Here is a 25739-nt window from a genome sequence, read left to right as displayed (position 1 = left end):
AGTCTGCTGGCCTCTTTCGTCCCAGAAAGTCTCCCATTGGCACAAAAAATTGACAAAATCCAACAGAACTAGGGTGCAGGTTAAAAAGCTTGACTTGAAGACTTAGAGGAGCCTGAAACCAGCCGCCGGTAGCCTGATCCCTTTGGTGGCAGGCATCCATTTACTGTGGACATTGTTTGTTTTAATTCACTTCGAACATAACCCTGAAGCCTGCTTCTCGAACAGATGCATCCGACTGGAATTTGATGAAAATATCCCCGGTAGATGACGTCACTTCGTTCGGTGGAATTCTATTGCCGCAAAACCTGCGTTGGGCAAAAAAAAAAATGGCGGTTGTTAAATTTAAAGTCAAACATTGCATCACACAGTTTGTGTGTGAGCCTTTTGTCAAGCCTTTGTTGGCTTGGACAGCTTCGTAGAGCTGCGATCCCTAGCAGCCACTTGAAGGAAGACCACGCATCAATTGTGGCCTTGCCACTATATATATCTTGACTTGCATGCGTGGTCTCCACTTCCAGTCGCTTCGGAACGCGGCTCTACCAAGCTGCCCAAGCAACGAAGGCGTTGACAAAAGGCTACAATTTTTGTTTTTATATCCCTGTGCTACATTTCAGACAGCGAAGTATCTTAGCAGTCAAGCGCAAAAACAGACTCAAGCTTAAATATTTTTTTTTCTGTTCGTGACGTGTAAAGTGATTTTAAGAGTGTCTTCACCATCCTCTCTTATGTATAATTTTATCACCCTTTGACACAATGTTGATGAAGTTGAGGGCCCCTTGGATCCATAACTAGAGAATTTTGATTTGTGATAAGTTTTTACCTTCCTATATGCCTAGCTCTCGGTTCATTATCGTCGCCATCTTGGATATCCAAGTAGTCGTACGAGCATCTGTCCTCTTTCTCAAGTTCAAAGGACTCGAATTGCAACCGGATGTTCTGTCCAGTAATTTGCCACAAGCAGTTGACGTCATTCGGGTAGGCAAACGGATAACCGGGCGATTCTATTATGCCACTCGAACCAGCTGTTAGAAACAAATAGAATCGAATATTGGAATCGGTTGTTTTGACAATTATTGCGCGTGCTTTGCGTATACGCACCAATGGTTTCTGACGAGAGAATGGAGCCTCAAGCAAGCCGAATGCAAAGCCGAAGACGTGGTTTCGAAAAGGGCCATAATTGGCAAGACACTGCTCTCTTTAAACAAAGGTCGTGGGCTCGAATCATAGAAATGGTTAAGTAAAACCAATGAATATTTTTATGGACTCAATTATTTGAACGTAAAAGTAAACTTATACCAATAGTTTAACTCTCAGCCTTCACATGGTGAGGTATCACACATAATTTGTTTGGTTGGCGGTGACACCATGTGTGTATCTACTTGACACAGGTAGATTATGTTGTTCTTTTGAACATTTGTCTTGCTTTACATTAATTTACTGGGGTTGTTGAAGACATAGGCCCTAAACACTAAAACAATGAAATTTTTCAAGATTGATGCTTGGACTTTTGGAAAATTTAGACACAGTGTAGGGGTGTTTTGACTTGGAGGGGGAATAACTGGACGGCCATAGGGACTCCCCATATTAAGTTGAGCAGAGTCAATGAAAAGTTGTCCCTTACTTTAAAAAGCTCTGAGACTTTTTAAAAAGTATTTTTTCTTGATCGCTTATATTTTGCCTTTTGTACTGTATGATTTGAGAATTATTGTTTGGTCGTACCGTGAAGCACACCACCACACTCGACATTGTTGTTTTCCCGTTCCCGCGTAAAGTACTCCACCTGGAAGGCGCCCCCATGCGGCCAGACAGAGCGATAGTGCATCCACACTGTGTTTGAGTTTGTCTGGAAGACGTGTGGTGCTTCGTCCTTGTTGCAGATTTGCACGTGAACTCCCATTGGCACCTGGCCCTCGTTGAAATCAATGTAGTCTTCACAGGGATCGTTGTTTGTCCATTGCAATAGTTTAATCCTGGAAGGGAAAAACAAAATGGCGGCCGTAGGCGTGATTGCTCACCTTTTTAGTATGCTTCACCTTAAAGCCCGTCTTAAGCCCGGTGTTCATACACTGCAAACACTGCCTGTGATGTTAAATTGATTCTTCCTGATATCCATTATTTGACAACACAAACGATGATGTTATTTATCCCCACTACTTTATCGTTGGTGAAATTAACACTTGGTTTGCGTTATCACATACAGATCGAGAATCGGTTTCACACCCCAGTTTTTGCAGTGTACTTCATGCGAATGCGATATGAATTAAGTGATCGTCACAAATTCTAGGGATGAAACGTCAGGCCATTAAGTATCTTTTGCATTTATTCCATGATAATAATAACAATACCATGCGTTTATACAACGCTACAGGGTTTCCAAGCGCTGAAACATAAAAGTAATTTTGTATAATGACCATAACAAAGTAAGCTAGGTCCTTTTACTTGGTATTTGCAACACGCTATTACTCTATTGGCCGTCACCCCATGTTCAGACAACCCCTCGTAGTTACTTACACGATAGGGTAAGGGTTAGGGTTAGGAATAGGAAAATATACACAAGGGCGTCGAAACGTGTAACCTTCAACACACAGCGGTCTACAGTACCTGAGAGAGACCGTGAACGCCGGGTCAACCTGAATCCGCCATACGCAGTCCAGAGTGCTATTGAAGTTAATCGGTGGTCCCTCTGGAGAAACAAACGTCCCTTCGTAGCCTCCGTACTCTCCTCCACAGTTCTTTATACCTGAAATCTCACAGGGTTATATTTTCTTCATTTTTTGATGTATAAAGTAAAATCAACTATACGTGAATTATTGATGAAAGTTGAACATCGATGACAAATCAAGGGGATTTCAAGACACCGGACACCTTTGGCATTGTCAGCAGTATTCTCACTTGGTGTAGTATGCGTAAAAATGACATAAAATTTGGACTAAAAAATGGTCATCAAAGTTGCAAGAGAACAATGAAAGAAAAAAAACACCCTTGTTGCACAATAAAAGGCTTCAGGCCTGAAGTATTTTATTATTTGAGTGAGAAATTACCTCTTTCTCAAAAACTATATCTTCAGAGGGAGAACTTTTTATGTTAAAGGCAGTGGACACTATTGGTAATTACTAAAAATAATTATTGTCATCAAACCTTTCTTGATTACGAGCAATGGGGAGAGGTTGATGGTATAAAACACTGCGAGAAACAGCTCCCTCTGAAGTGACTTAGTTTTTGAGAAAGAAGTAATTTTCCATGAATTTGATTTCGAGACCTCAAGTTTAGAACTTGAGGTTTCAAAATCAACCATGTAAACACACACAACTTGGTGTGGCAAGGGTGTTTTTTCTTTCATTACTATCTCGCAAGTTTGATGACCGATTGAGCTCAAATTTTCACAGGTTTATTATTTTATGCATATGTTGAGATACACCAACTATAAAGGCTAGTCTTTGACATTTACCAATAGTGTACACTGCCTTTAACAGTTATTTTGAGTAATTACCAAATCAATTTTTTTTTTTTTTTTTTTTGGGGGGGGGGGGCACTGACATCGGTTTTGTAAAGACCTACCATAGAGTTATATATAACTCTATGAGACCTACCTACGCAGTTCCGCCCATTCGGAGCTAAGATGAAACCCGGCTTGCAGGCGCATGCGTACTCTCCGATTGTGTTATAACAGTGCTGTTCGCAATCGTTGCGCTCCCAGTCGTCACACTCATTCTTATCTGAAAATAATAATGTCATAAAAGTAAACTAAAATACTGCGTTTGAAATGTTTAGAAGCGGGGCCATTATACGTCTCTCTTAATATTATGCATGGCGCATACCTGCCAACATTCGAAGCCCAGAAATAGGGACAAGCCTGGCCGGGGTCCAGGGGTCACCAAGGCGGGGTACTGTGAATGAGTGTTTTCTTCCAGGGGGCTCTGCATTGCAGGGGACAGTGCCCCCTGGAAGCTAACAGAACTACACAGCTTCCAGAGTCATTTGGGGGTTAAACATTAACATAAAGTAAATTAACTTTGAATGTGGAACTACTGCATAAAAACAACACATTAGTTCATTATTATTTGATAACACAGCTTTTCACCACCTTTCTATTGGTGTAGACCTTTGTATGTGGATTGTTTTGCTACTTTTAGGAGGGCTGGACTGTATTTTGTGTCGAAGCAAGTTTCCCTCTTTGGCAGTTTTTAGGTGGGCGACTATAATATCGCCCCGTCCACCGTGAGCAATACTCACATCGGTTCTACATATGCCACAGAAAGCGTGATGCCTACTTTTTGTTGAGCTTTTAATGCGCAAGAAATCTGTGGCGTAATTATCGTTAAAAACGCAGGATCTCTTCGATTTACTGCCACTCATTTTGAAAATCAACTTACGGTTTTAACAAAATGGCGACCGCAACACCCTTTGTACCACGACGTCGTCGACGAAGCAATTACATAATATGTGCATAACGTATTATGTATGTACACACGCACACACTCACGCACCGCATGTATTGGCTTGACACAATAAACTTGGTACAAGTCCTCTCCACGAATCTCTCTACGCGTACAATGTTGTTGCACGGACTAAACGGACACTTTTTGAGGGAGCGCATGTTTCAACAAGTCTATGATACAACTAAACTCTTCATCAGTCGTTTACAATATTTGTTTTTATTGATATACACACACACACGCACACACCACATGCTTGACAAATGATTTAATAAACTTGATACAAGTCCTCCACACGAATCTCCCTCTACACGTGCGTACTTGTTCACTCACACGGCTACTTTGGGATGAAATGCATGTTCGCTCAGCAAGTCTAAAATACATCTAGTCTTGTTCTCAGCCGTTCATCATCAATTTTCTTACTTTTTAATAATAAAATCGTGAAATCTGAGAAACCGGGACAGTCCCGATTTTAGGCGTCTTTGAAACTCAGAAACCGGGACTGTCCCGGGAAAATCGGGACAGTTGGCAGGTATGATGGCGTCATAATCCTTGCCCAAATTGAGGCTATGGGCGCACGTGCGCCACCACTTGCATATGTATGGCCGGCTGTGCCCTTGGCCTCAAAATGGGTTAGCATTGTGACGTAGTTCATGCATAAAATAATTATACTAAGAGAGGCATATTCAAAGCAATCTATTGAACCAATGAGATGCAAGATCGTTGCTTTTTAAAAGGCGCGTGACTGAGAAGTGCGTAGATTCAGTTACGTCACAAAAGGCTGCCCTTAAAACAATGACCTTAAATTACACGCTCTGTTTACGTCACTTAATAACAATGAACTCAGAACTGATGCTTTGTTTATTTTATTTGATACAACAACGATCATTATCAAATAAATACAAACAACTGGAATGCAAAACCTTCCTTTGAATGATTAGGTTACACTGTAAACAAACAAGCAAGTTTACAGAACTTTGAATTTCGGATTTGTTGATCGAATCGACACTCAACAAGTAATTTGAACTCAGTATAACAACCTTACAACGAGAACAGTGATACGGCATTCAAACTCACTTCTTCACAAGAAAGGATAAAGGACGACCAGGCGTATTCTGTCTTGAAAATAAGTTGCATACACTTTGTTTTGGGAAAGAGAGGCAGTCGCAAACAGTAGGCCTACATTTTCTTCAATGAACAAGAGCATTTGATAATGACATCAAAATGACGTCGAGACAAGAATAACTATAGTTTTGAAGGTAAGGCGAACAACCTCCTAGCGATTGGATGTACGAACTTCAATGATATTTAAAACAAAATCTCTTTTAGATTGAAGCGCACCTGTAACCTCACGGATTGCCTGATTCCACATAATAGGCTACTGTCAAATCGTCCTGTATAATAACTAGTTTGTATAATTACAAACAATAAAAGTGCTTTGACTTAAAGACACTGGACACTATTGGTAATCGTCAAAGACTAGTCTTCACAGTTGTTGTATCTCAATAAAATAACAAACCTGTGAAAATTTGAGCTCAATCGGTCGTCGAAGTTGCGAGATATTAAGGAAAGAAGAAAACAACCTTGTCGCACCATGGTCGCACGAAGTTGTGTGCTCCCAGATGCTTGATTTCGAGACCTCAGATTCTAAATCTGAGGTCTCGAAATAAAATTCGTGGAACATTATTTCTTTCTCGAAAACTACGTCACTTCAGAGGGATATTCGTAATCAAGAAAGGTTTTATGATAATAATTATTTTGAGTAATTACAGATAGTGTCCACTGCCTTTAATACTTGGCGAACAAGCACAACATCAGTAGCAGCAGTAGCAACATCAACAACAACAACAGCAACAATAGAGATCCATAGTCTTCAGATATGCATCTTTACAATACTGTGAATCTGGGAACCCGACTGTTTCATTTAGGCATATCGTCATCATCAACTCTTCGAAATAATTTAGGCTGTTTTAAATTTGTGTAAAAATAAAGCCTTATCCACTGTTTCAAACACATTATAACGATTGACTTTGATATTCTCGCAAAAGATTCGTTAATGACGTCATCATCATCATCATCATCATGTCAAGGGTCGAATGGGACGCCACGGAGGCCCGCTTCAAGGCAGCAATGGAGAAAATGGAATTGGTCATCGGGGAGTACGCCTCGTTCCAAAAAGCTCTCGACGAGGAGGAGAACTTCTTGGCGAAGCGAAGGAAAAGGCTCCGACACGCGCGGGCCTTCTTCGCCTCTATTTCACAAGCGGTTTCCGAGACCAGAAAAGATCTCGAAAATCTCAGGTACTTAGCCTATAAGTCTTTCTTTCGGATGTTCGATGCGGATCGGCTCTGGCCCAAATCTATAAACAATGATATCTCCAAATGTATATATTTTGTGCTCGTTGATACAAATTGACTTTCCCTCAGTATTGTTTCAGCTCATCTCTCCATCTTGGTGCACTCTATTTTTATTGTTTCCGCCCCATATGGCATCCAGTGATTGATTACTGAGCACTAACGGTCAATTTTTCTGGGGCTTTGTGTCCTGCCCGCTCCATTTTCACTTTTCCTAAGACGCAGTAAACCCTTAAAAAATAATTGCCCCTTCCCGGGTCAATGCCCCGGAAATCTGTGTAAAAGAAATGACCCCCAAAATGGGTCACTTTGATCTGATGAAAAACCCAAGATAAAATTACATTAAAACACACACACTTCACGGGTCAGCCTTAACCATAAATGGGTCGGGCCCCTTTTACCCGAAATCCGGGTATATTCTGACCCGTAGCTATTAGAGTGTACAACATCGATCAATTAGCAGGCCACGAGATAAACTATAATCCCACTTCCTTCTCCTCCTTATACTCATAGGAAGATGAACCAAGACGATGAAGCTAATGCTGTTGTACTTGAGAGGCGTCTCTCCCAGCAGTTTGGCCCAATGAGAGGGTCATGGTAGACAAAAGTGTCATCCGTTTTTTATAAAATAACTGTTTTTCAAACAGCTTTGCTCAACATCGAATTAAAATTCCCAATCCCAACCTTCAAAGTACAAAGATGTTTAAAAGCTTTCGATTATTGAAGTGGACTGAATAAGTAATTGTCTCAGACCGCTCCCACGGCACAAAACAAAGTGTGACTAAATTGTGATAATCATCATTTAAAAAATTCGCATCAGGAATACCGAGCAGGTGGTACCGTTGTTATACGAACAATATTCCCCGGAAGTGATGCAACTGGCGAGCGGGTTATGACGCCTGGAATATCATGGCATTAGATGCCGGTGATGTCCGGAAGCTGGCTGACTGTGAGCTCGCTCTCATAAACGTTATTATAAGGTCATTCATAATTCAATAATGTGTGCACGCAGTGGCGATATGCCAAACACGAAGACATAGTGAGCATTATTATCATGGTATATCTGCTATAAACTGATGATCCTTTTACCAATTATTTAGGGAAATGTTTTCTCATGATAGCCAAAACAACCTCTAGGCCTACTGTATAAGTTCGCCCAACACAAAAGTGGATTTATACTGGCAGCAGAGAGAATGCAAAACCGTCTTCACGCGTGATCTTTGCGTAGCGCGAGCAACACGCGCTCTTCGAACAAACGCATAACATCAACTGGCTGCCTTTTACAATCAAAGAAGGTGATTTTGTTTTACGACTATTTTCGTGAAAAAGGGTGGACTTCTTACAGCAAGCCTGAGCTGAAGAGTGGATTTCTGTAGCCGTGTCCTTCATCTCAGTTATGGGACAGGACGTCATGCCGTCAGGCCTAGCCTCACCGTCTCTTCCCCACATTCCACCCCGTCAGCAAGTCTTCATCCCCGGTCTCTACTCGGACGTTGAGCTCCGTCTAGACCGTGTGGACTCCGGCATCGACGCACTACGTCGCCGTGTGAGGGACTTCGACGGGCTGCTGGACGGGCAGATACGACGCTGTGAGTCCGCCGAGGATCGGGTCAGAACCCTCCGCGATGACTTCTCGCGGATAGACAGAGAAATTACGGAGATGTCTGCCGAGTTGAACAGCACTTTTGATAATGGTGATAATGAAACGGTTGAGGACCAACTGGAATATGAATGCAACATCCAAGTATCGACTAGAAACTCACTGAGGCCAGATTCACTGCGGACAGATCAGGAACAAATAATTACGAACTCTGCTGATTTTGTTCAAAATCAAGAGGACTTGTCGTCACCGGTATCAAACAGAACAAACACACACGGTGTAACTATTCGAATAAATGCAGAACCGGAACCAGAGGAGTCGACACCACCAAGTGGCTGTGACATTGAAAATGACAGACAATCGACTACTTGTAACCGGGAACAGTCTCCGATTCGAAGTATCGATAACTCGGGTAGTTTGATCCATCAGGAGAACAACCTCGTTTCTATCGGTGTGATATGCAACGTGAACGAGCCTACGGAGGTTCCCGCGGGCTCGAGTGAGTGTTCGAGATGTGTGTCGGACGCAGAACAGCAGCTTCTCGACATGGCTAAAGATTTAACCGAGTTCAGGAGGGAGGTCCCTTCAAGTACACGGATAGACAACTCGGCAGACGACTGTTGGCTGGAAGCTCAGTTCTCACATGAAAAAGAAGGAGGGGAACGAGTACAAGAGACAAGAAAGGAGAAACATCTCAATAAAGTTACATCCGCAGATGCAGCGACCAGAAACGCCAGCGAGGAGTATGCAGCCTTTGATAGCTACGTACAAGAGATTATCAAACGTCACTCCAGTGAAAAATGTGATGACGTTGTAGAATCTGAGGAAAACTTAAAGGCAGGGAATTCCAGCGAGAACACTGACCAGCATTTGTGTCATGATGACAGCCAATCACCAGCAGGGAATGCTGACGAAAAACAATCAGATTGTAGACGAGATGATGTCAATCGTTCATCACAGAATGGAGTACGTTTAGCTGAAGTTACTATTGATTCACAGCAGTGTGACGGTCAGGTACCAGACAGTCCGGATCTAACTTCGTCAACAACACTGACCGCGGATGAATACAACGCGGACGAAGCAACTCACATTTCCGAACCGTGTCACAACCACGAAAGTAGATCGGCAAGCCAAAGTTCACATAATCGTCGAAGACAAACATCTGGAAAACGAAACAAATGTGCTAATATACAGTTCAAACATAGAGGGCGTCGTGCCTCACGCGGACCTCACTGTTGCCTCCGGAATGTGCTCGCCACTTACGTTCACCGCTTTCTCGAACTCTTGCACTCTCGGGTCACCAAAGAGGTCAAGAAAGGGTCAAAGGGGAAGAAGCATCACTCCGGAAGTGAAAGGAGACACCACGTGAGTAATGACGACATCGTCCGTGCACGTGACGCGGTGTTCGATCGAATTGGGCTTACAGTGCCGTCGCTCGAAGTTCTGCTCAAGTTCGACCAGGATAATCAAGAGTGTGTGGATCATGCGCAGATCGATCCAGTCTACGTCACCGATGACGAAGTCCACAAGCTTTTGGTGCTGATGGGGACGAGTTGGCACACCATGAACGATCGTCTGCACGAGAATGACCGCGCATTCAGAGTTGCCATAGCAACGGTGCATGCTGATTCGCATCAGGCAGAGTAAAGTTCCCGCTTCTTTTGTCAAAATTGAGTTTAGCGGGTGAAAATGTTTACATCGAGGATAAAAACAAACTTATTTAGTTTTGCCCTACCCTGCTTAATGATTAATGGCACTGGACAATGGTAACGACTGAAATTTTAGCATAAAAGGTATACTTGCAATGGTAAGGAGCAATGGAGAGCTGTTGATACGGTACAAAACATTGTGAGAAACAGCTCCCTCTGAAGTAAGTACGTAATTTTTGAAAACGAGGTAATTTCTCACTCAAATATTAAAAGACTTCAGGCCTGAAGCCTTTATAGTGCATACGAAAGCACACAATTTGTGCGACAAGGGTGCTTTTTCTTTCATCATTCTCTCGTTGCAACTTTTATTGAGTCCAAATTTTCACAGATTTATTATTTTTATGTTTATGTTGGGATACACCAAGTGACAATGCTGGTCTTTGACAAGTGCGTTAACACTGCATCAAAAAAACTGTTCAATGTTTGAAGATTCGTGACGCTCACCCTCAATTAGGTTGGTAAAGATTTAAATATCAATCATGAATGAATTAACTAATTACCTATGCAATGAGTAGCGTTGTCTGGAGCAAGGAGAAAGCCGTCTGAGCATGTGCAGTAGTGTGCGCCCTCAGTGTTCACACAGATATCTGAACATCCGCCATTGTTGTCTAAACACTCGTCGATGTCTGCATTCAATTCAAACCCAGATAAGAATTATTTACCAAAGATGACTAACATCTGAGGAAAGCAAACTTAAAAACCACATCCGTTGACATCATTCTGGGAAAAATAGGTCGTTACATTATTTTGTGTACGGTTAATTCTGCACTCTAAAAACTTATAAGTCAAAACAACACTGATTAGTTATATGAGACATGGTTTTGACTATACATCGAAATCATGTCTCATATGACCAAATAGTGTTATTTTGACTAATATATTTTTAGAGTGTACTTTACATCAACATTTGAAACATTATGTCATTAGATTACAATAACCAATTGCAATTGGTCTTTATTTCCTAAAAAGAAAAAGTTCGCCAGTTAAAATGTCAAACTCAAGTCCATTTTGATTGAATATCATTACCAGTGAACCGAAATGTCCCCGAACAATAATGTACAGACCACTTTTTCTCACTGGAAAAGTCATCGGATGTTTGGGATGTTGTCCCCGAAGGATGTCGTATTCAATGGCTATTTACACCATAGACGTGAGATTGGAGACTTGTAATTTTTGCCCCACTCACATGAGCACTTTATCTTTTGGAAAATGAGGGCATCACAGCAATTAATTTGCCATTTTCTCTTGCTCTTTAATCGTGCACATCGTATTGGCATTAAAACTATACGAACAAGCAAAATGATGTTCTGCATTTCACAAGATAGTGTTTTATTTAAATATAAGATGTTTGAGGGGTTTGGGTACATTTTGTATAGGACACAATACACAGTGTCCGCAGTCTGCCATCTTTATTTTCAAACCGTGTACGTTTAATGAAAATAAATGGACGTTGTGTTTTGTGTCCTACAAAAAATACCCAAACCCTTATAAATCCAATACCTATGCAATTTCTGTAGTTAGCTGCCAACACGTAGCCATATTGGCAACCACATACGTAGCTACCGATCAAGTTAAGGCAAGCTTGCTCACAGTCTCCACTATTCCTCTGGCATTCATTGATATCTGTAGAGAAAAGTAGCTGTTACTTTAATAAAACTGTCCATCACTGCACCGAGAAAGTAGTGTGGTATTTATAGTCTGGTAGCCTATTTTGTTAAGTAAATACTACTTTGCTGAGAACATGTTCGTGTAATGAGAAAAGCCCCATTCTGCATTGTTGTCACAAAATACTTCTATGTGCAGCTTACTTCGTAAGACTTCTTGTGCAAAAGAAATGTTGTTTTACTCACTTCTCGAGTGGTGTGAACCTTGGTGTTAGGCTATTGATTCCTACTCAATGCTGGGTACTGTATTACCTTTTCCTTTTGTAGTAAATTTCACACAAGTGAAGGGTAGGCCCCCCCTACAACCAAAATAGTCATAACCATAACCATTTACACAGCAAAATTTCAGAAAATTGTTGTACACTTCTTTTTTAGAGAGTGAACAAGGTGAAACTTTTATTATTGTGCACAAAGTGTTTCATTACTCGCAGATAATGCAACATTTCAAAATGGCGCCCGATCATTGTACCGACGGCCATTTGCTGATCTGAAATTAAACAGGCGCAGTAGTAGTCTACAGTTACCTCTTTGTGAATAGTGAGCGTGGAATCTGGTTGGCTGATCCACGTCGCCACGCCTCTCGGGGTTACCCGAATGTAACTCAATGCGCAAACTCTCGCCGGCAGAAACCACACCCACATTGCTCTGTGAGTGACATAGCTTGGTTATCAAAGGTGATTGGCTGGTGTCGCCCTCAATGATGTTGAGGTAATCACCATAACAACCGGTTTCTGAAGCAACTGCAATAAGAGGATAAATTAAAAATAACTGCGGAGAAAGAACATTGTAGGAGATTTTTTCCTCATCAACATTATGTCCGCCAATATGGCGAATTGTGAAGAAATTTAGTCTGAAAGCGCCCTCTTTGAATAAATTTCCTTCAACCCATGTTTTAGGGACACGTTGCCTTGGATCGGGCGAGTTGTTCTATGAAAAGTGTTTGAAACCGCTTATTGTGAAATGCTTTGGTTAGAAAGACGTTTTAAAAGTATAGCACAATGATGATCCACACAAAGTATTCCTCAAAATGGCATGGTTTTCCTTGAACTATTTATTACGGCACTCCAACTTGTGGGGTCAAATATTTTACTCAACTTGTGGAGTCAAATTTTTGACTCCACAAAATGGCCGACCGTAGTATTTCGCCAAGTAAAAGGAAACCACGCAATTTGGAGGCATGTTTGTGCTGATGTTTTACCTGGGATTCGTAACTCGATAATCCTCAAATTAATCATGAAGCCGACTTCCACCGTGATTTGCCAGACGCTGTCTGTGTTTGACGGGAAGCCGTCGGGGTAGTTCTTGCTCTTCAGCACCCCACTGCTCACCGTCAGTCGCTCGTCAAAAGCTGTAAAAAATAAAGATAATGTCATAGAAGTTCTAGAATGTCCGAAAATATCATTCTAAATTTATACACAAAGGCCACCAACCAAGACTATAGTTTTCGTATGGTCCATAATCTCGTAAATTCTCGTCACATGTCTTGTACTCTCGCATAGCCACATCTTATCAATGTTAGACCTACAGCACAGACGGCATAATAACAATCAATTACAGTTTCCCTTGAGTGACACAAGACCTGCACAACGGTGACTATTCACTTTCCCTGAACAGGTGTACGTACAAGGTCTTTTCTATTAGTTGAAATAACATTGTGGGTCTGGATATTCCCAAAACTGATTCCCTTACACAACTGTGTTTTCTTTTTCACAACATCCCAGAAAAATTAGGCAATACAAAATCAATACCATGGGGAAGAGTTACAGTATATATTGGATTTTATAAACAAAACCAGATGTTACCAAGAAATCGGGTTTTGTTGTGAAGTGCTTTTTCAGATTGTTTTCACACTCTTTTTTTAACCAAAGTCAGAATTGATTTTTGAGAAATATTTTCTCTGAATATTTCCATGGATGTTGGATAAAATAATATGAATATGAATTTTTTTCAGTTTTTTTTTCATAATTGATTGGTTGAGTGGTTGATTTGGCAAAAATTTTACACACAGATAAAATAATATGTCAAATTTGTGTCTACTTGTCTATACTTTCCTGTTTGCGGCCATACATCACCATATAGAAAAGGGCTAATATTATAAGAAAAACAAATTCAAGAATCTAAAATGACACAAAAATCATAGAATAATCAAAGTAAGTCCTATGCACTTACACACCGATTGAAACTTGGCCGTAAAACCAGCTCTGGACTGGAACACTGGGCTGGTACGTGCCCTGAAACGAAGCCACACCCGGCCCGAGTCCAGCGTGATAGGTGTCGGTAAGATGCCGCCGCAATATCTACCGATTAGACGGCCTAGCTCGCCCAGGCCGTCTCGCACCTCAATGTAGTCTCCGGGACACTGTCCATCCTTGTCAGCTGTTAAACACATAAATACTTTGTGACAACTTCAGTAATAACAACAAAAATGTACACTTTTACCAAGGGAAGAGACTATGGCCTTTTCGAAACCCAGGGTTCCGGCTGAGTCTCTGCTTAGACTCTATCCGCCTGCTAAAGCACCCTACCAAAAGCGCACCTTTTGAGGGAGCCAAAGCCGGAGCTCATAAGCCCAAGCCGTAGTTTCGAAAAGGGACTATTAAAGCCAGGCACTCCTTGCATGATGTAAGACTCTTTTACCCTGCCCTGCCCATGTACGGATTCCTAATTCGTCAAGGAGCCCTGTCCTGCCTATATACGGATTCCTAATTCGTCAAGGAGCCATGCCCTGCCCATGTGCGGATTCCTACTTCGTCAAGGAAACTTCTGTCACAAAACATCTGTTGAGGAAACCTTATACAGTCTACCAAACCCGAAATGTTTTACCGATGTGGTATAAACTCCATCCTAATCTCGTTTTCTTTCAACTCGGATTGAAAACTGTTAATGTTCAACATAAACCGAGATCTCTATGTTTTAACTAAATCAACTTGAGTTATAAACATAAACCAGAGTATATCTAACTCGTTCATAAGGCTGAAGGCTGTTAAACTTTGTAGTTTGTCCCCGCACTAGTATAGTTTGAGTGATTGTCAATCTACGAGGAGTATTTTGATAGACCCAATATTTATACATCAACAAGCGAAAGGTTGAAAAGTTATCTCCTTTCGAAAATGACATATAAATGTATTGCCCATATACGGATTCCTAATTCGTCAAGGAAACGTCTGTCACAAAATATCTGTTGACGAAACCTACCGATGTGGTATAAACTCCATCCTAATCTCGTTTTCTTTCAACTCGGATTCAAAACTGTTAATGTTCAACACAAACCGAGATCTCTATGTTTTAACTAAATCAACTTGAGTTTATAAACATAAACCAGAGTATATCTAACTCGTTCATAAGGCTGAAGGCTGTTAAACTTTGTAGTTTGTCACTGCACTAGAATGAGTGATTGTCAATCTACGAGGAGTATTTTTAGACCCAATATTTATACATCAACAAGCGAAAGGTTGACAAGTTATCTCCTTTCGAAAATGACATATAAATGTATTGTCTGCTGTAACGATGCCTTGATCGGTTTGTTTTATTTCCTGTCACGGCCCAGGGTCGACCCTTTCAGAAATCGTCTGACCCAGCCGTCTGACCCTTATGTATTCGTTCTCTTCAGTGATGATAAAACTGTCAAGTCCTTCTCCAATTTCAGCCCCTGAACTTTCAAGTAGCACTCAGGGGAAATATTATCCCGTAGAGTGAAGTGAAACTTTTGATACGGTGGGTATGACTTTGCATTCAGACCATTGTTAAACTCATTAAAGGCACACCATCCGATGTGAAAAAGAGCTAAGACTGCTCCTAACTTCAACTCAATCGTAGTTGAAGTAAAGTGATGTCATAAACACAAATCCTTATGATAATGCTGACAATTAATCTGGCGATAAATTGTATTGCTTTGTGAAATCGAGCCCTGGATGTACACGTTTTGGTAATTATTGTCAAAGACCAGTACTCTCACTTGGTGTATCCCAACATATGCATAAAATAACAAACCTGTGAACATTTTGACTCAATTGGTCATATCGAAGTTGCAAAAAATAATGAAAGAAAAAATACCCTCGTTGCACTAATTTGTGTACGTTCAGATGCATTATATTTATAAAAGGTTTCAGCTTAAGTCCTTTATCATTTGAGTGAGAAATTACCTCTTCCTAAAAAAAAACTAGGTAATTTCTCCGAGGGAGCCGTTTCTCACAATGTTTTATACTATCAACAGCTCTCCATTGCTCGTTACCAAGTAAATTGTTATGCTAACAATTATTTTGCGTAATTACCAATAGTGTCCAGTGCCTTTAAAGCTCACTTGGTTTAAAATCGGCACGAGGGCCGACAGATGAACTTCCGCTCAAAACAACTTCGTTTTGGGAACTTGTTGACGGAACTTTACCCCGAACTAGAAAGATTTATTGGCAATACTTTCAAGTGTGTATGTCTGTTTTCTAACACATGACAAACATAAAAATCATGTTTACACTCTTTGATGCAAGTTTACTGAAGCTTTTTTGCGGTTGGACTGTTGAGTATTTATGTAAGGAGGAAGACAAAATACCCGACTTGTGTTTTTCCCATCTGCGTCATCAATAAATCATTTATAATAGTACTGAGGTCTGATACATAATGTAATTGTACATGTATATTGTAAACATCAACAATTGCGTATACATGGGAAGTTGTCAAACTCTATCGCAGCTGGATACCAGCTGTTATTGTGGGTACCAGTAGTTGGAATGCTCGTCTTTCCAGTTTAGAAGTTTGACAGCAAATATTTGCGCTAAAAGGTACCTGTAAATATATTTCTTTTCTACTTGTTGATCCAAATGTTTACCGACTGATTTCTTTTGGAACCTCTACCAAACCCCAAAAGGAGAGTTATGATGAGAAAAAGGCGGGGGGGGGGGGAGCAAAGCAATTTGTTATCAATATAAAAATTATTAATACTTACGTTCTAGATCAATATCCACGAAAGTTAATTTCAGCGCGAAGCCCTCACCGACAGAAATTGACCAATCACATGTCGTGTTTGGCACAAAGGGTTCTGGGTAGTGGGGTGACGTAATTTGCCCGAAGGATTTGAAAATGGTTCCACCACATGCTGTAAAGACAAACAATAAGTCCGAAGCCAATAAGTAAGAATGTTATTTAATTTAATAATGCTGTGCTGCAGAGGAAATCGGGCCGGTGTAGGAAATCGGCCGGGTAGGCTGCATACTACTACTACTTTCGCTTTGTGGATCGAATACTGAGTTCTTAATTGGTCTCAACGTTTCGACTAGTCTGCTCAGGTCATCGTAAGGATGCGATTATATACCGAGGATTGCACTGTTACTGCACTGTGCAGTAAAAAGAAGTTCACCCTTCCGTCCTTCTTGAAAAGTAAAGCCTCACTGTGATAATAAGAAGCACTGCATGTTGCACACGAGTCAAATAATCGACTGCGGAAATATGTACAGATGATAGTGCGAGTAAAAAGTGTTGGATAAGAAAATCTACTCTGGTGATGAACCCATCTGCTTTGCAGAGTAAGGGTGCGCATGAAAACTTGAACAGCAACGAATTTTATTGGCGAGGGTTTCGGATGGTTGACGTTGTGTTTCGTTTCCCTCTTCTTTTATAAAAATGAGCTTACACATGAGATGATTATGAGTCTTCAGTCCTGTTTACTTACTCCCTACGTTGGTGCATCGATAGAGTAGATTAGCCTGTAGGATGTCTCCCACACTCAGCCCTCGTTGCTGTCCGATTGAAGCCCACTCTGTCTTTGGGATAATTGTCTTTCTGAAGTTCCGACTGAAGGAGTGCTGTCCGTAGTGCATCACGGAGTCATAGTCATAGGGCTGCTCAAGTGAGTTGATCTGAATTTTGATGAAGAGTTCGGTTTTACTTTGGCATAATTGGTTACTTGTGAAGTTTATTTAGTTGACTGACGCTCACAAAGGTTGGTGGATCTCTTAGCCTTGTGTCAAGGCAGCAAATTACATTTAGGAAGACATTCTACCAGGGTTTCCCCGTATTACATTCTTGAGACAGGCTAGCAGGTCCATTAAGTTTAGCTTGTCATTTCACTGGTCCGGAAGGGTTTTCACTGGAGTATAATTGTTTAAAGGTTGCCTGCAATATTATCTTTAGCATGGAAGTTTGAACTAATAAAGTAGTTTACATGTAAACAGTTGGACTTCAACAATAAATAGCAAGGTGACTATAGTTGGACAGAATTCTGACTGGTCCTTGGGCGTTTTAACTGCCATTTGGCAAGCGAGCCATTGTTTAAGGGAGGAAACTTGCTACCGAGCAAACGCTGTCCATAACATTTTTAAACGAGTTTCATCACCTGAGTATTAATTTGTTTTTACCCATACACTAATAATGTGTTGGCATTGTATACTCACTGAACTTTCCCGAGTTCTGTGAGGGGGAAAAACACAGGCATTTTACTCGAATGGCATTCGAGCCCACGAAGGATTCGAACCCAGTCAGGTACAACCTGAGTTTTATGGCTAAATGGACGTTACCTTGGCAGTGTCGTACCGGAAGAAGTTTGAAAGATCTCCCGGGGAGATATTGCCCTCGTACACGGTGACGAACTCGTCCCGGTCCGGCCGGCTCTGCTCGTGCCAGAAGCCGACCACATGTCCAATCTCGTGGATGATGGTGCGGAATCTATTACAGCCAGGTCCGAGGTAGACTTTCTGTCTGGAGCCCGATCGTCCAACGTGTGAGCAGCATCTTCAAAATTTAAAACCATGATTAAATAGTTGGAAATTCCGCCACCTTAAAGCCCGGTTCATATTTCCTCTTGCGAATGCGAAGCAGATTTTGACGTCACACCTCTGTTCGCAGCGAATATTTTGCAGGAGTTGAGCATAACTCATTTGTTGAAAATTGTTCGTTGCTAATTTGTGACGTCAACTTCATTCGCATGAAGTATGAACTGGGCTCTACACAAACTAAGTTCCAATGTATGCCAAATTGCATGCTCTTCTTGTATACTGTGGGTCAGATTATGCCCTAGGAAATCGCTGCCCGTAGACTCTGCGGGTTACGTTTGTAGAAAAGGCAACATGGCATGAACATGCGCAACAACATCTTTGGTGTGACATTTTGTTTGGTTTCCTGAGTGTCTGATTGTGTATTGCAGTAATGCCATACTATAATCGAATGGACGGACACAGGCCCCTTACGGCTATGGCTGTTGCTAAATGTATTGCTAAGGACTGCTAAGGACTAAGGCAATCCAGCCGTAGCCGTATAACCGTATAGTAGCCACCAATTCGGACATTGCCCATGACACACTCGACCCACGATCTATACGAATAAAGCACTCGCTTGACTACGGCTTTGGCTTTAACAGTATAAGTAGCCTTAGCTGTAGGCGAAGCCGTATAACTGGATCAGGTCAAAGGTTAATACATCACGTTATATATACGCACCCTCCAGAAAAGTAGAATAGCACATAGGAAGTTTGATTGGCTCTTGGTATGAACCGAAGACACGTGTGCTCCTCCCAATGGCGCATGCTCCGTATGACGAGGTTCTTGGTATCCTCTAAAGTAAATTCAAATGGGTTCAAAATAATAAGACTTAACAATCTCTACAACACAGAAACAAACCGCATTCAATATTTAGCTATATTATGGCTTACATAGTTTATTTTCAAAACCACAACCACAATCACATGTTCGTGTCCATATTTATGAACAACAGTTCTAAAACCACTGATGTTATCTCTAAACGTATGGGATTCGAGGCATTGCATGGCGAGTTATCAATACATATTTGGTTTGCGGTAACACCGTTGTGTACATCTACTAACTTGGCAGCCAGGTATATTATGGCCCTTTTCAAAACCATGGCTTCGGCTGCAGATTCGGCTTTTAGGCTAGCTTGGCCCCGCGGTTGTTTTGACTTTGCGTACGTGCTGGGCTTCAGACAAGAGGACGGAGCCTGAAGCCGAATCAATAGCCGAAGCCGTGGTTTCAAAAAGGGACTATGTTCTGCAGAGAACGGGGAGTTGATTATCGGATTTCGGGAGACTTCTCAATGTTATTTATAATAATTATGTAAAATAATAATCGTTGTGTCAATTATGGAAAAAAAGTGCTTGAGTTTGTCCAATACAAGACCTGTAAAGATAAACTTTATTAGTATGTATCTCTTGTTCATTGTACAGGTGTCTTTGTGTTCCCGTGATTGTTGCTGTGCACTCACACCTACAATGAAGCACTAGCAATTGGAAAAGTGCTTCAAAACAAAAATGATAGGCCTAGAAATTACAGAACTAATACTTTCTGTAATTGTTTGCGGATTTATTTCTCGCCCACACTATGGTCTTACCGTCGCATTTAGCGTCTATTTCATACGGTATGATAGCACCAGGCCACAGGTTAGATTCCACGGCTGTGGCACCGCGCCTCATCCGCGACCTTTCCTCGAAGTCATGGTGGGCGCTGCGAGACAACTCGACCCTTGACGCTTTCTTGCTCCTGTAGTAGTGTCTCCGTTGGTCACCGTGTTGAGCCCGGCGTTTAATGCGGGGTGATTCGTGACTTTGTGACGGGGATCCCCTGGTGATGTGAACACCCCCAGTTCCCGTGTGTGGGTGGGGGTCGTCTGAAGTCCAACCGTCAATCAGTATGTCTCTTTGATAGACGGCTATATGGAGAAAAATATCAAATAAAATGTAGTAATAACTTTTTTGAAGTAGTTTCGAGTTGCGTTAAGTGTTCGGCGTCATGTTTTATGTTAAGGGTCTGGCCTACAACAAAATACTCATTACAAAGTAAGGTTTTATTTTGAGTAATAATTACCAATAGTATCCACTGCCATTAATACCCTTGGGGAAAGATAAATCTGCCCTTGGAATCGACCTACAAGTACAAGTGTCATGTTTACATGTATAACACTTGTGAGTCACGTTGTTCACCAAGACCTTTACTTTTAAAGGAAACATTGAGGAGTTTAAAAAGCTTATTTCTATAGTTTCAATCAATATGGCTAAAAAATAACATTGTATGTGATTTTGTGCTCTACGTTTGTTTTTGCCTTTCCTCGTAAACGGAGTAATCCCTTCTACATCAACTATATACACTGTGACCTTAAATGCCGGCAATAACATGTGACGACAAAAATAGACTTGTATGTTGTTGCCAACTGATTAAATTATACTCGCAAACAATACACAGTCATGGTATTGTTTTTAATCCCAACATATTTCGAGTAAATCGAAACCACTATAGGTCTTGACGTTTGACACGGTCCTTTTCGAAACCACGGCTTCGGCTCCAGATTCGGCTCAGGCAATTATTGCTTGGCCCCGTGCGCGTGCTTTGCGTACGTGCTCAGGGCTTCAGACGAGAGGACGGAGCCTGAAGCCGAATCCAAAGCCAAAGCCGTGGTTCCGAAAAGGGCCTACGTGTGACGTAGAGAATATCATCCCCGTCGCGTGTGAACACTAATCTATAGGAACCACCGAAACAAAACATGTTTTCGACTGATACACACAATGTTATGCGGTGTTTTTTTTTTTTTTACTTTCGTTTCAATCGTCGAGTCCAAAAGTTGTTTGTTTGCTAAAAGTCGTAACTTTTTATGGCACAAAAGAAGAGGGGACCAGTTAAACGCAGAGTGAAGTCAATTTTTCCCACAACTTTTCACTAAAATATCTTCAGGTCAGACATGTTTTTGTTTCGTTGAAGTGTATACCACAGCTATATGATCTCTCCTTGGCAAAAGTTCCCATACATTTCGGTCACTCTCCAACATGGGAACCCTTCCGCAACAGGCAATCTCTTTTGATGTCCCGGTTCACGTGTGTATCCCACATACATTTTTTACTTTTCTTTTCTATGTCGTGTAACACCCTCCCATAAACAATGTACACATAAACTTCCTTGTGGAGCAAGGAAGAATTCTCCATTTGTTTCCCTCCCCCCCGTTAGTTTTTGTCCTCGGTCTCCATGGTGAGAGCTACAATTAAAACAAAGAACGTTTGGGGAGTAAACCATCTTCCAGCTACACGTCCACATTGCTACCCCCCCCCCCCCCCCCCCGCTGCAAATGTTGGCATCCTAACTGACTCTGCAGTCAAGAGACACTCTAAATAATCCCGGGTCAGAATTGACCTGGATTCGAATCCCATTTCTGGGTCAGGACCCGGAATCCGTGTCAAAATCCCCGCTTTTAACACATTGACACGGATTCCGGGTCAAACACACCAGGATGGGTCTGGCCCCCTGCGACCGAAATCCGGGTCAACTCTGACCGTCGGGAGTTTTAAGAGTGTAGGCCTCACGGTATCAGTTCAGAATTAAACCACAGCGTGCCAAACCGGAGTATCCGTCGCACAAAATACAACGAATCGAATTAAAATACTAATTTTGTTTATCTCAACATTTTAGGGACTTAAAACGAAAAATGCAAACTATTCGGAATTCCGATTGTTTGATGACCTTGATCACTGTGGATATCCTTCAGTAGCAAACACCAATGTGTCCAATGTGGGTCAATTCAATTAAATACACTGGACACTATTGGACTATTGGTTATTGTCAAAGACCAGTCTTCTCACTTGGTGTATCTCAACATATATGCGTAAAATAACAAACCTGTGAAAATTTGAGCACAATTAGTTGTCGAAGTTTCGAGATGATAATTTATTATGAATGAAAAAACACCCTTTTCACATTTGTGTGCGCTTAGATGCTTGACTTCGAGACCTCAAATTCTAATTCTGAGGTCTCGAAATCAAATTCGTGGAAAATTACTTCTTTCTCGGAAACTACGTTACTTCAGAAGGAGCCGTTTCTCACAATGTTTTATACTATCAACCCCCATTACTCGTTACCAAGTAATGTTTTATGCTAATAATTATTTTGAGTATTATTACCAATAGTGTCCACTGCCTTAAATAAAAACCGATTAGAATGTCCCGAACAGGTCTTTTTCTTTCTTTTTTCTTCTGATGGCGCTTAGTTATGACTTTAACCCCTTCCTGCGACGTTTCGGACAGTTGCGTGAACACTGTATACAATTCTAGCGAATTGTGAAAAAAATCAACGCGTGGTGCGCATCGTACCGCAGCGGACGAACCCAAGCGAATAGTCGCTTGGGTTTGTCCGCTGCTTTCTAAGAAATACGTTTTCTATAAATATTTCACCGATAGCTCACATTTTTTTTCTTCTTCATAACAATTTAACCCAAATGCTTCTTCAGAACGGTAATATTAACGGACATGTAGCCTACCGTGGGCTTTATATAGAGACACAATTAAAATCAAAGTTTGCATCATCGAAACTAATCGACTTCCTGTCTTTCTGGGTACGGGTATCCCTTTGGCAATACTCCAAAACTAACCATAAAACTTGCTTGGACAAGGAACACCCAGTGCAGCTGTTGATAATGTATCTTTTATGAAACAAATACCTTTAAAGCCATTATACACTTTCGGTACAGAAAAAAAAGTTCACAGATTTACAAATAATTTACAGGGTTTACAGAAGGTAATGGTGAAAGACTTCTCTTGAAATATTAATCCAAGAAATGCTTTATACTTTTTGAGAAAACATTAAAACAATATCAATTCTCCATAGCGAGAATTACGGATTTATTTTAAACACAATATAATTATGTCATGACACGGCGAAACGTGCGGAAACAAGAGTGGGTTTTCCCGTTATTTTCTCCCGACTCCGATTGAGCCTAAATTGTCACAGATTTGTTATTTTATATAAGTTGTGATACACGAAGTGTGGGCCTTGGATAATACTATTTACCGAAAGTGTCCAATGGCTTTAAGTAATGTGGTTTTAGAGCTAGAGATCCTAGACATTTCAATATGAAAAACGTTTCGCTACTATACCTCCTTTTGAAATGGTCACGGGTTGGTTTGATTGTATATATACATCTACACTTATTTTCACAGGATTAAAACAATCAACGGTTCTAAACACCAAAGGTTTGCCTTTAAAAAGATAGACGCTCTCACGGGCGTTTACCAAACTTATGGAAATAGGTTGTCATAATAACGTGTGCCAAAACAAATTTGATGAACGTCAGCAGTTCAAATAGCTTTATAGACATCACTTTTACATTTTAAAGGCACTCGGCATTGGGGACCTGATGGTTACTCGAAATAGTTGTTGGCAGAAAAACTTACTTGGTAACGAGCAATGAAAAGATGTTGGTTGTATAAAACAATGTGAGAAACGGCTCCCTCTTAAGAAACGAGGTTTTGAGAAAGAGGTATATGATAGTTTCTCACTCAATTAAAAGATTTCAGTTCAGAAGCCTTTTTTGTAGGCATCTGAAAGCACAACAATTTGAGCAACAATATGTGTTCCACTTTCTTCATTCTCTTGAAACTTCGACGACCAATTGAGTCAAAATTGTCATAGATTTGTTACGTTATATTGGGATACACCGTAAGGACCTTGCTCTTGATAATTACCAAAGTTGTCTAGTTCCTCTAAATGAAAACGTAGCGGGTGTCCAAGTTCAAACATGGCGTCCAAAATGCACCACGTGCATATGAACACCATTCGGCGTCCATGATGCGCCTTTAAAAATGGGAAATTGTTTCCTCATTTGTATTCCTCATTGTTCATAATATAGCCTCGAAATATACTTTGATTTAATCCAGATGTGATGAATTTAATTGCAGCCTCGGTTACCCTACGGGAGTCCGGGGCCAGACTCTTTACATTGCTTTAGCTCTATATGCAGTGTGTGGAGATTTGATAATGGTATAAAAAGTGGGCCCTATGGAGTTAATCACATACCATTGTTGTTGTGGCATGTTTTTAATATTATATGGAAAAGCTGACATCCATTTTGTTATTCAAGTATAAACATGCATATTGGGCGAAATGTCACAACGTGTTGTTGATTTTTATACACCGGTTTTAAGTTCCTTCGAGCAAAAGAATACGAGCAAAATGAAACAAACCCCTATAAAGGAGCCTACTTTAATTTTGTTTCGTGAAGAGATAATTTCTTTTTTGTTGTGTCTTCAATAAATAAAAGCGCAAACATGATAATAATTCCTCTTCTTTCGACCCCAACGCAGAGTATTTCTCAAAAAGGTATAAATAATGGAAAACACAGAAACAGTTGTTGAGTTAATTCCTGTAAGTTGTTTGCTGCTGTTTTTTTTTTTGTTGCAAAGATCTATGTAGTTGCAATATTGCTGATATCTTCAATATCAAATTTATTTATTTTTTGAACCATGATACCCCTCTGGATATCAAATGGTTTAGTGTCTATTTATATTTATCCTCTTATGTCTTAATATATATCCGTCTACATTTAGAAGTTACTCGCACTTTTTACGAGCCGAACCAACAGCTGGCCAGCCACTACACCTGTCACCTACCGTCCCCGCTACAAGTCACACCAGACGACCACCCGTCGCCACCATCCCCCTCCACGTCCCGCAGCATACGCCGTCCATATAGCCAAATCTCCCCATCACCAAACTCCCTCGCTCCCGGTAAATCCTCCACGGCACGTGAATACCCGATCGCGACACCTGTCGAATAACAGCTACCCAACGGTATCAGGGCGAACGCCGCTGTTAACCAGAATACAACAGCTGTCGCACGTGGAGTAACTTCGGAGGCAGGTCGTGATGGCATTTCGTCTCAAGCTTCTTTCCCCTTCTCTCCGCGACTTGAAACTCTGCCAAAAAAGTCCTGAATGAAGCTTGTCGTTGTGGACAACTGTAGAGAACGTATAGGGAGACCCAGAAGTAGCGATAGGGGTGTAGGGGTCAGAGCGACTCGATCAAGACATATGCTGCCTGATGACAGCTCAATACTGCCCCGAGGTAATCTCAACCATAACGGTAGTAGAAGTCCAAAGTGGCCCAACAAGCCTAATAGACACAACTGAAACTTTCGAACAAAGTTTTCACAATGTGGCTCTCAGCAGTGACATAAGATTAAGGGCTGAGCCTGATTTGGTAATCCGCATGTCGAGTGTAGGGA

The 25739-nt window shown here is 41.1% G+C and overlaps 1 protein-coding gene across 1 annotated transcript; it reads right to left on the bottom strand.

Annotated features, from left to right (window-relative positions):
* LOC117298250 (tolloid-like protein 2) lies at positions 1–25693 on the bottom strand. The gene is made up of 16 exons (XM_033781387.1): positions 25127–25693; positions 20092–20409; positions 19188–19302; positions 18270–18483; positions 17426–17612; positions 16703–16852; positions 13933–14139; positions 12962–13111; positions 12288–12503; positions 11600–11722; positions 10600–10725; positions 3591–3716; positions 2602–2740; positions 1720–1970; positions 821–1022; positions 1–305 (listed from the first exon to the last, which is right to left on the bottom strand). The coding sequence occupies exons 1-16, from the start codon at positions 25386–25388 to the stop codon at positions 182–184; spliced, it is 2910 nt and encodes a 969-aa protein (XP_033637278.1). The 5' UTR covers positions 25389–25693; the 3' UTR covers positions 1–181.
* Positions 25694–25739: the final 46 nt, after the last annotated feature.

Source organism: Asterias rubens, chromosome 13 (genome assembly GCF_902459465.1).
Source record: "Asterias rubens chromosome 13, eAstRub1.3, whole genome shotgun sequence".
NCBI lineage: Eukaryota > Metazoa > Echinodermata > Asteroidea > Forcipulatida > Asteriidae > Asterias > Asterias rubens.
The sequence above is the reverse complement of the archived record's forward strand: the minus strand, read 5'-3'. Positions and strand labels throughout refer to the sequence as shown.

Excerpts from the sequence above, each read along its gene's own strand:
- LOC117298250 (XM_033781387.1), bottom strand. The coding sequence starts at position 25,388 with ATGCCATCACGACCTGCCTCCGAAGTTACTCCACGTGCGACAGCTGTT. Across the intron at positions 16,853-17,425 it reads TCGATGCACCAACGTAGGGA|CATGTGGTGGAACCATTTTC; the intron begins GTAAGTAAACAG and ends TTGTCTTTACAG. Across the intron at positions 1,971-2,601 it reads GCGTTCACGGTCTCTCTCAG|GATTAAACTATTGCAATGGA; the intron begins GTACTGTAGACC and ends TTTCCCTTCCAG.